General features: G+C 46.1%; 1 protein-coding gene across 1 annotated transcript; it reads right to left on the reverse strand.

Moving 5' to 3' along the window:
- Window positions 1–3,352: 3,352 nt before the first annotated feature.
- Window positions 3,353–10,069, reverse strand: AIRIM (AFG2 interacting ribosome maturation factor; the record flags this gene model as incomplete). Its single annotated transcript, XM_080692977.1, has 4 exons — window positions 3,353–3,390; window positions 3,777–3,895; window positions 6,391–6,570; window positions 9,795–10,069. 4 exons carry the CDS (start codon window positions 10,067–10,069, stop codon window positions 3,353–3,355), a joined length of 612 nt encoding a protein of 203 aa, XP_080549103.1.
- Window positions 10,070–10,754: the final 685 nt, after the last annotated feature.

Consider the following 10,754-nt stretch of genomic DNA (forward strand, 5'->3'; position numbering starts at 1 on the left):
TCTGAGGTACACCCTAGCCCTTTTGAAATTTTGAAGCAGGGTCTCACTAAGTTGACAAGTCTTGCTAAGTTGCCGAGGCTGGCCTGGAACCTGCAATCCTCCTGTCTAGAGCCTCCCATGTACTGATATTCTAGCCATGCGTGCCTGTGCCCAGCATACAGTAAGTTCTGAGTTGTGTTAGTCTGCATTCTTAAGCCAAGGCTGCCTTTGCTTGGCCAGTCTCCTGTGCATGGCATACCCTGCACCCCTCTCCCAGCCCCGAGGAGAGTCCTGTCAAGGCTAACTCAGATGGCCCTGGCACTGTGAAGCCATCCACAGCAGTTAGTCATCACCTCTCTTCTGCCACAGCCCCCCTTTTTTTAACCTCAATATTACACTTTTACTACTGTGTTATTTGTTATTGTGGTACTGAGGATTGAACCCAGGGGCATGCTACCTCCAAGCTACACCCCAGCCCTATTTTATTTTTTATTTGGAAATAGGGCCTCACTAAGTGTGTGTGTGTGTGTGTGTGTGTGTGTGTGTGTGTGTGTGGTACTGGGGGTGGAACCCAGAGGCTTTCTACCTCCAGGCTATACTCCCAGACCTATTTTAAAAAATATATATTTTATTTGGAAACAGGGTCTCACTAAGTTGCTGAAAGCCTAAGTAGCTGAGGCTGGCTTCGAACCTGTGCGATCCTCCTGTCTCAGCCTCCCAAGCACGGGGATTACAGGCGTGCGCCACCACGCCTGGCTCTGAGTCTCACTAATTTTGTGGAGAGCCTCCCTAAGTAGCTGAGGCTGGCTGCAAACCTGTGATCCTCCTGTCTCGGCCTCTCAAGTACTGGGATTACGAGCGTGTGCTACGTGCCTGGCTACTGTACTACAATTTAAATGTCTACAATTCAGAGTTTATGTTGAATATCAGCATCAGTGTTAGCTGGAACCTGTGTAGAAATGCAGAATCCTGAGCCCCATCCCAGACCTACAGAATGAGAATCTAAATTTAAACAAAAAACTGGTTGTTCATATGCACATTAAGAATTTGAGAAGCTGGACGTGATAGAGCACACCTGTAATCCCTGTTTTTGGGAGACTGTGTGCCACCATGCCTGACTATTTTATTTATTTTGAAATAGGGTCTTGCCACATTGCTAAGGCCTTGCTAAGTTGCTGAGGCTGGCCTTGAACCTGCAATCCTCCTGTCTCAGCCTTCCAATACTGGGTACAGGTGTGTACCACCAAACCAGGTGAGAAACAGTGGTTTCAATCTTTCCCAGATTGAACTATAAGCCTTCCCAAGGCTCTGTCCCCAGAGCCCCTCATGAGACTTAATATATAAATGTCTTCCAAGTTTTATTTACAATAATTATGAGTATGATAGATTTTTTAAAATTTCATTTTATTAACAGTTATGTAATAAGTAGATCTTGGGGTGCATTTCTATGTAACACTTCAATTTTCCCACAATCAGAATATATTATCTTTTTTTGTGTATGTGTGGTACTAAGGATTCAACCCAGGGGCATTCTACCTCTGAACTATACCCTCAGCCCTATTTTTTATTCTTTATTTTGAAACGAGATCTCACTAAGTTTCAGAGGGCCTCACTAAGAAGTTGAGACTGGCTGCAAACTTGTGATCCTCCTGTCTCAGCCTCCCAAGTACTGGGATTCCAAGCATGTGCCATCTCATCCAGCTATATTATCTTTATAGGAAGAAAAACAAAATTTGGAAATCGCATATAAAATTTAAGAAAAATGTAATATATACTCACAAAATGATAATATAATATATAACAGTACACAATAGCGCTGAGGTTTATTTACAGATATGAAGAGATGGCTATGTAAGTTTTTAAAAAGCCAATTTAGCATTATATATGATACCATATGTGTTTTTAAAGTTTATGGACACCAAAAGAATAGACATCAGAATATCTCTGGAATTTATGCTATACTTTTTTATATTTAAAAATTTTCCCTGGTTGTGGTGGCGCAAGCTTGTAATCCCAGCGCTTGGGAGGCTGAAACAAGAGGATCCCACAGGTTCGAAGCCAGCCTCAGCTAGTGAGGCTTTCAGCCATTTAGTGAGACCCTGTTTCCAAATAAAGTATAAACTTTTCTTAGTTTTCTTACAATTTTTTTAAAAAGAATAAGACAAAACCATTCACTTCAAAAATCTGTATTCCTTATTAGACCCCTCTGTATCAGTAGCTGAGAATTCTACAAGCACCCGGAAACTGACTCTGAAAGCACACAGCCACTGGACATCTTAAGGTGCCCTGGACCTCAGGCCCACACTCTAATCACCTGCCCTGGGCTGCTGTTCTCCCTCCTGCGCAGCTACTCAAACTCAGAGGAATGTGTGGCACATGGAACACCAGCTACCAGCCCGTGTGCCACCAGCGGTGGCCATAAAAACCCTGGTCACTTTGGGAGTCTATCTCTAGTCACTTCCTCTCAGATGGTAACCAACCCCAATAGGCCACCAGGCACAAAGCAGTCAGACGATTCATGCTGCACCAGTGCCCCCTCGTGGCAGACTCTGGAAACAGGAGTTGGCCGGAGAGGCCGTTGTTTCCATCAAAATTACATCTTGTCTGTCTGTCTCTCCTCTCCCTCTCCCCTGTGCTGGGGGCTGAACCCAAGGCCTCATGCACGTCCAAGAGAGACCTACTGCTGATCTACATCCCCAGCCCCTCTCATTTCTTTTTTTTTTTTTCTTTTTTCTTTTTTTTGGTGGTACTGGGGTTCCTGGAAGCCCTTCTACCTCTGGGCTACACTCCCAGACCTATTTTTTACATTTTCATTTTGGAAACAGGGTCTCATAAACCAGCGCGCGCGGCTGGCTTCGAACCTGCGCGATCCTCCTGTCTCTGCCTCCCAAGTGCGGGGATTACAAGCGTGCGCCACCACGCCCGGCAGCCCCTCTCATTTCTTAAAACATCAAAACCACTTTCTCTTCCATCAAGCAGTAGAGTGTGGACATACACACAAAACCAGGACCGGTGTCACCAGGCGCCTGACCTTGTCTTCCCTACCACTCCGGCCTTTGATGGAGATACTGTGTTTCTTTTCCCACCTTGGCAGGCCTCATGACAGAGCAGACACTGTTCATCAGCACTGCCTTCCTGTTTCTGTCTCCCTCCACTTCTCTGAGCCAGGAAAGGCTAAGCAGTGGCCCACATCCCTCAGCCATGAGCTGGCATGGAGAAGCCCCAGAGACATTGACCACCAACCTCCTTAGGTTCTAGGCATTGATATTTCAAATATGGCAAGTCACTATGCTATTTCTTTAGAAATATCCCAGTGTAGCAATGTCAGTCTTCAATAGTGGTGCACCGGTCTCCAGATAAACACGCTGCTTCCTTACTCTTCCAGGAAGAAGGACACATTCAGTAGAATATCTGGAATGGGAAGAGGGGAAAACTGACATATTACCTTTTCAGAGAACACAAAACATCCCACTTACAAAGATACAGAGGAAGCCAGGCGCGGTGGTGCACACTTGTAATCCTAGTATTTGGGAGGTTGAGACAGGAGGGAGGACTGCTATTCAAGGACAGCCTCAGCTACTTAGTGAGGCCCTTTGCAACTCAGTGAGACCCTGTTTCAAAATAAAGAATAAAAAATAGGGCTTGGGATGTAGCTCGGAGGTAGAACGCCCCTGGGTTCCATCCCCAGTACTGCAAAAACAAACAAACAGAGGAACAATAAGGGCATCTCTCCAATGTCTCCAAAAAGAGAAGCCACAGGGAAAGAGAGACATGACAGAATCAACAGAAGCTGGTACCTTGTACAAGGTCTTGGTGCTCATCTTCTGAGATTTGGTCCCAGGCCTTGGGCAATGCTTGGATGCCTGCTAAGTCTCCCCACTGGATGGAGGAGAGGAGATACTGTCTCTTCAGGTACCTTCCCAGAAGTTAAAGACTGTTTCAAAAGAAAGTGAATAATGCTGAAGAAAAAGAGTACCCTGATGAGAACTACAGGGAACTATAAATGAAAGTTCAGCCATCACTACATTTTACCAGGTGGGCAGGACTTGCCTACGCCGTGCTATTTTCTCAACAGCTCTGTAATAATATGGCCTGACACTACCAGGAAAGAGAAAGCAATTTCACTGTCCCTGAAATCTGGACTCTCACCACAGTAATGACAAAACCAGAAACTCAAAAGAAGTAAAGTAACATGAAAGGCAAAACCCAGCTGAAGTTCAAAGGCTGAAGGCCCGCACTTCAGAGAGTGACGGGCATTCCAGCTGGAGAGAACGCAGGAGGCAAGGCACAGCATGGAAAGCATGGAGTGGACTAGGAAACGCAAGTCCTCCAGTGTGCCCGGCATGTGCAGAGTGCATCAGGAGAGGAGGCTGGAAAGATGGGCTGTGCCAGAACACAGAGGACGCTGAGGACCAAGGCAGGGATTCTGAACTTTATCCTACTAGCAACAGAACTACTGCCAACTCCTGTGAGAGTGACCCGGTCAGAACTAGACTTCCTAAAGATGTATGAACTCCACTCATTAATCACAAAGAGCTTTCAAGGGCAAAAACTAAGCCAGGTGCAGTGGCACGACCTCTAACCCCAGTACTTGGGAGGCTGAGACGGGAGGATTGCAGGTTTAAGGACAGCCTCAACAAGTAGTGAGATTTTCATCAAACTACTGAGACCCTGCTTCAAAATAAAAATAACAAATAGGGTTGGGTATACAGAGAGGATAGCCTGGAGGCAGAATGCCCCTGAGTTCAATCCCTGGTACAAAAACCAACCAACCAACCAACCAACCAACCAACCAACCAACAACAACAAAAAAACCAAAAAAAAAACACATAGGCCTTGCCAAGAATGATGGTGGCCCACACCTGTAATCACAGTACTTGGGAGGCTGAGACAGGAGGAGCACAGATTCGAGGACACCTCAGCCACATAGCAGGCCTCTCAGAAACCTAGTGAGACCCTGTTCCAAAGCAAAGTTAAACTGGCACCAATAAAAAAATTAAAAAAAAAAGTTGAACTGGGCGTGGTGGTACATGCTTGTAATACCAATACTTTGGGGCCTGAGACAAGAGGATCCAAGGTTCCCAGCCAGCTTCAGCTAGTGACACTCTCTGCAACTTAGTGAGACCCTCTTTCAAAATAAAAAATAAAAATTAGGGCTGAGGCTATAGCTCAGAGGAAGAATTCCCCTGTGCTCAATCCCCAGTACCACGAAGCAAAAACCTAGCCAGGTGTGGTGCCACACGCTTGTAATCCCAGTACTTGGGAGGCTGAGACAGGAGGAGCACAAGTTGGTGGCCAGTCTCAGGAATTCAATGAGGCCCTCCACAACTTAGTGAGACCCTGTTTCTAAATAAAAAATAAAAGAGTTAGGCATGGTGGCGCATGCTTGTAATCACAGCACTTGGGAGGCTGAGATAAAATCATGAGTTTGTGGCCAGCCTCAGCAACTTAATGAAACCCTGTTTCAAAATAAAAATAAAAGGGGCCGGGCGTGGTGGCGCACACTTGTAATCCCTGCGCTTGGGAGGCAGAGACAGGAGGATCGCACAGGTTCAAAGCCAGCCTTCCTAGCTTAAGAGACCCTGTTTCCAAATAAAAATATAAAAAATAGGTGTCTGGGAGTGTAGTCCGGAGGTAGAAGGGTTCCCAGGAACCCCAGTACCACCAAAAAATAAAAAAAATAAAAGGATCTAGGGGTGTGGCTCAGAGGTAGAAGGTCTCTGGATTCAATCCCCAATAGCAAAATTAATAAAATCACAACCCACCCTCACACCTCTTATTTCCTGCTTTGTTCCTTGCCACAACACTAACCACCATCTGATACTCTATTCATTCTCCTTTTTTCAGGTCTCTCTCCCAGCATCCACAACAGTGCCTGGCTGGAAGAAGCTACTCAACAAATTATTTGAGGAATAATTATGAAAAGAAATGCAGGAGGCCAGGCATGGTGGCTGATGCTGGTAATCCCCCTACTTGAGAGGCTGAGATAGGATGATCACAGGTTCGAGGCCAGCCTCAGCAACTTAGCAAGACCCATTTCAAAATAAAATATAAAATAGGGCTAAGGGTGTAGCCCAGAGGTAGAAGACCCCTAGATTCTATTAAGAGTGCCACCAAAAAAAAAAAAAAAAAAAGGAAAGAAATAAAAGAAGAAATGCAGAAGTGCCTTATTTTCAAGTCACTCCACTATTTCCCTCTGATGTACTGCCTTTCTGTCCCTTTTTTCCTGCCTTTGTAATAATAAAATTGCTTAAGCTTAAAAGAAAAAAAAAAAAGAAATGCAGAAGGAATCAGGGTTTAGGAGTCAAAGAGATTGGGTCCAAGCCATATAGTTTTCTAATCTAGCGAAGAATGAAATGAAGACTTTTAGGAATAGCTCTGGGCACGCTCTGAAATGTATGCAAAGGATACGAGCTTCGATAATGTCTCTCAATATCTTGCAACCATTCCAACATGTCAGCCACCGAGGGGCTCACGACTGAGGGCTGCAGGACAGCGTCAATGCCAAGCACATCTGCGTGTTGCTCATAGGTCTCAAATACCCGCTCCACGTGGCTGCTGACTGTGTCTCGCACCTTGAGGAGGGTGGCTCTGTGGGAAAGAGTCTGATGTTAGCAGTATCGTAAGAAGGGAGGTAAGGCTTCTTGGCCTTGGAACTACTGTTTGGATCAGATGACTGTGTTGTGGAGGGCCACTGCATGCATTACAGGGTGTTTCACAGCATATGTGGCCTCTACCACTAGATGATGGGAATAAACCACACTCCATCCTCTCCAAGTCATGACAATAATGTCCCCTCACAGAAAATCCACCCCCAATGGAGGTAGGGGTGGATGGAGAATCAAGTGACTTAAGAGCCAGATGTGGTGGCCCACACTTGTAATCCCAGCATTTGGGAGGCTGAAAGAGGAGAATCGTGGTTTGAGGACAGCCTCTGCTACTACTTAGTGAAGCCCTTTAGAACTCAGTGATCCTGAGCCTCAGGATCAGCCTCAGCTACTACTTAGTGAAGCCCTTTAGAACCTGTTTCAAAATAAAAAAAAATAGTGCTGGGGATGTAGTTTGAAGGTAGAATACCCCTGGGTTCCATCCCCAGTACCATACACACACACACACACACACACACACACACACACACACACACACAAAAGTGACTTAAGATGCACAGGCTTTTACAAAGCTATATTGCTCTCAAAGCTTTGGGATGGTGCTGGGCGTGGTGGTGCACGCTTGTAATCCCAGTACTCGGAAGGCTGAGACAGAAGGATCATAGGCTCACGGTCAGCCTCAGCTACTTAGTGAGACTCTCTGCAACTCAGTGAGACCCTGTTTCCAAATAAAGTATAAATAGGTCTGGGAGTATAGCCCGGAGGTAGAAAGCCCCTGGGTTCCACCCCCAGTACCACCAAAAACAAAAACAAAAACAAAAACAAAAAAAAACTGTCTATGGATGGGTTGAGAATGTAGCTCAGTGATGCAGCCTTTGGCTAGTATGCGCAACACCCTAGGTCCAAACCCCAGCACTGAAGAAAAACAAGGCCTAGAGAGCAAATGCATACTCAGACCATTCCATGTACGAGGAAAGGGAACAAGCAAGAGGAAAGTGAAGAAAGAAACCATTGCTACCCACATGCTCCCCAGCCCTTTCTGGAAAATTCCTGTATGCTACAGTGCAGACTCAAAATGTGCAAAGACTACTGTGGACTTTAGAGAAGTTACTTACTTTCCCAAGTTTATTTTGCTCACTACACATCCTAAGCATCTATGGAACAAATACTTGTCCATTAAGTCAATGGACGGATGAATAAATGAAAAGGGTTTTTATAAAAAGTAAGTGCAATACTGCAGATAAAGTGCTTTGGGCAGCGTCTAGTTTATGGTAGATATTATTTCAATGGTGACTCCAAGAGACCCAGCCATTAAGAAAAACGCTACAACTTCCAAAAGGAGAATTCCCTAGCCTAGTAGGCTTTATGTGAATATCTGATCATGACTCACAATGAAAAAAGAGAGTAACAACCCAACACCCACACAAAAATATATATCAAGTGAAATAAAAGTTCATAAAAAAATACTTGACCCTCCGAAACACTATTTTTCATACTGTGGCTTCTGCTTACTTGCAGACTGTGACCAGATTTTTTAAGAAGTAAAATAGAAAATATCAGACTGCAATGTTTGTGGTATCATTTTGTGGAATATTTGTTGTTAACAGGCACTTCTTTTATGTTTTGACTCAAAACAGGGTCTCACTAGGTTATTGAAAGCCTCACTACATTGCTGAGGCCATTCTCAAATCTGCAATCTCACTAAGTTGGCAAGACTGGCCTCACACTTGTGATCACTATGCCTCAGCTTCCCAAGTAGCTGGGATTACAGGGGGATGCCACATCTGCCCATCCTTTATCTTTATTTATTTATTTATTTATTTATTTATTTATTTATTGCGGTACTGGGGATGGAACCCAGGGGCATTCTAACTCCAAGCTACACTCTGAGCCCTATTCTTTATTCTTTATTTTGAAACAGGGTCTCACTGAGTTGCAGAGGGCCTCGCTAAGTAGTTGAGGCTGTCTGCAAGCTGTGATCCTCCTGTCTCAGCCTCCTGAATGCTGGGATTACAAGCATGGGCCGCCATGCCCGGCTTCCTTCAGGTTTTCAACGTTACTTCCTCCCTCATCAGCTTGTACTCATCACTCTCTTAGGACATACCTCCCTACAAATGACTATCTTGTCTACTTAACTAAGGGAGTGTCAGAGTTCATAGTGTATGGCACCCTACAGGTATTTTGTAAATACTGCTTTGGAGCTGGGCGTGGTATGATCCTAGTACTTGGAGGGTTGGGAGAGAAGGATAGCAGGTTTGAGGGCAGCTCTGGCTTTGGTGTCAGGCATCCTGGAGTTAGAATCCCAACTCTTGCCGGGCGTGGTGGTGCACGCTTGTAATCCCTGTACTTGGGAGGCAGAGACAGGAGGATCCTGCAGGTTCAAAACCAGCCTTGCTGGCTTAAGAGACCCGGTTTCCAAATAAAATATAAAATAGGTCTGGGAGTGTAGCCTGGAGGTAGAAGTACCATCCCCAGTACCACCAAAAAAAAAAAAAAAAAAAGTCCCAGCTCTATTTACTAAGTGTGTGACCAGGAGCAAGCTGCTTGAGCCTCAGTTCCCTCTTTTGCAAAATGGAATGAATGAGGTTAAATCACCGAGGTGTTAATGTGGGTAATGTATATAAAACCCTTAGTTCTGACTTCTACTAAGCTCAAAACATAGTTCCTTATTGCCTTTACCAAAGAAATCTAGAGAGGGGAGCTAAATAGCTTTCTCCACTCCTTTTCTGCTTTTGTAATTTCTACTAAGCTCCCCACTATCTTAGCTTCTGACAAGCTTCCCACAAGAGAAATGCAAGAAAATGGCTTTTTTACAAAGGTCCCACTGCAACAGCAGGAGGGAGGGACAGCTGAAACACCTCCAAATGCTATGGTCTCAACTATATAGAAAAACACCATTCAGATCCATCCTAGCTATTTTCTCTCCCTCTCCCTCTCCCATACTGGGGATTGAACCCAGCATTATTCTGCCTCTTGGGCTACAGCCCCAAGTCCATTTTGGTTTTTATTTTGAAACAAGGTCTCCCTACATTGCTTAAAGTTTCACTAAATTACGGGGCCTGTCTCAGACCTGCGATCCTCCTGTGTCAGCCTCCCAAATACTGGGATTACAGGCGTGCACCACCACGCCCGGTTTCCATCCTATCGACTTATAAACACCAGTTTTAAGATTTTTCTGCTAAGAAAAAGCACCATGGAGGCTCTTACAGCTTCTCCCCTAATTTGTCCAAGACAGTGTCCCCAGCCGCCAGCTGCTTTCGCTTCAGCCGCTCCTGCAAGTCTGGGAAAGCCCGAAGAGCCGGCACATCCTCGAACCGCAGGTTCTGTGCGGCCTGCAGCTGCTCTGCCAGGTTGCTGAGGGAGGCCAGGAGGGGCGGGCAGTCTTGCAAAGTGCTCTGCCACAAACCTTGCTGCTCCTCCACCACGGGGAAGCACTTTTTCAGGGCCTCCTGCACAGAAAGCAACGGCTGGTCTCGAGCCATCATCTGCTGGGAAAACAAAAAACAAAAGGGTCAGTAGGGAAGGTACTGGGTCGAGGGTGAGAGTCATTTCTGACCTCATGGGAAGTGCAGCTCTCGGTCTCTAAACCCTCGGGACTGGAGCTCCGACTTGGGCCTGTGGTCTGACCTTCGGAAGCTGCTCTCTGAAGAACGTCCTTTGCTCCCCACTAGGAAGACGCCCCAGCTCCTGGAGGAAGGCTCCTCGGGATAAGGCGGTCTCCTGCCTCAGACTGCGGATTCCCAGGACCCAAGCCCTGACTCCTCCCGGATCCGTGCTTCTGGAAAAGCTCTCTTGCCTCCTCTCTTCGAGGATACCATTCGCGCTCCCTACAACCACGGGAAACCGTAAGGCCGATGAAATCACTGCGAGAACCCACCTGGAGGGCCGCCACGCCTCGCAGTGTCTCCGCGCATGCTCAGAAACGACCCCATCCCGCGACTAAGTCGTGAAAATATGATGTCTGCCGCAATGACTTCTGGATGCTGAAGTCCTACATTCGGATTGGCTGTCTGACGGCAAAGCTTCCTTGTGATTGGGTGTTGAGGGACCGTCCCAAGATGGCGGCTTCTCATTCGTCAGCCTGTGGCAGTTGAGTTTGAATTAGGTGGCGGTTAGCTGGAGAGCCGCTCCCTCTCAGCTGCAGCAGCGAGGTTATTTCTCAGCCCT

This window comes from Muscardinus avellanarius, assembly GCF_963383645.1.
Source record: "Muscardinus avellanarius genome assembly, chromosome: 3".
In the NCBI taxonomy this organism is placed as follows: domain Eukaryota; kingdom Metazoa; phylum Chordata; class Mammalia; order Rodentia; family Gliridae; genus Muscardinus; species Muscardinus avellanarius.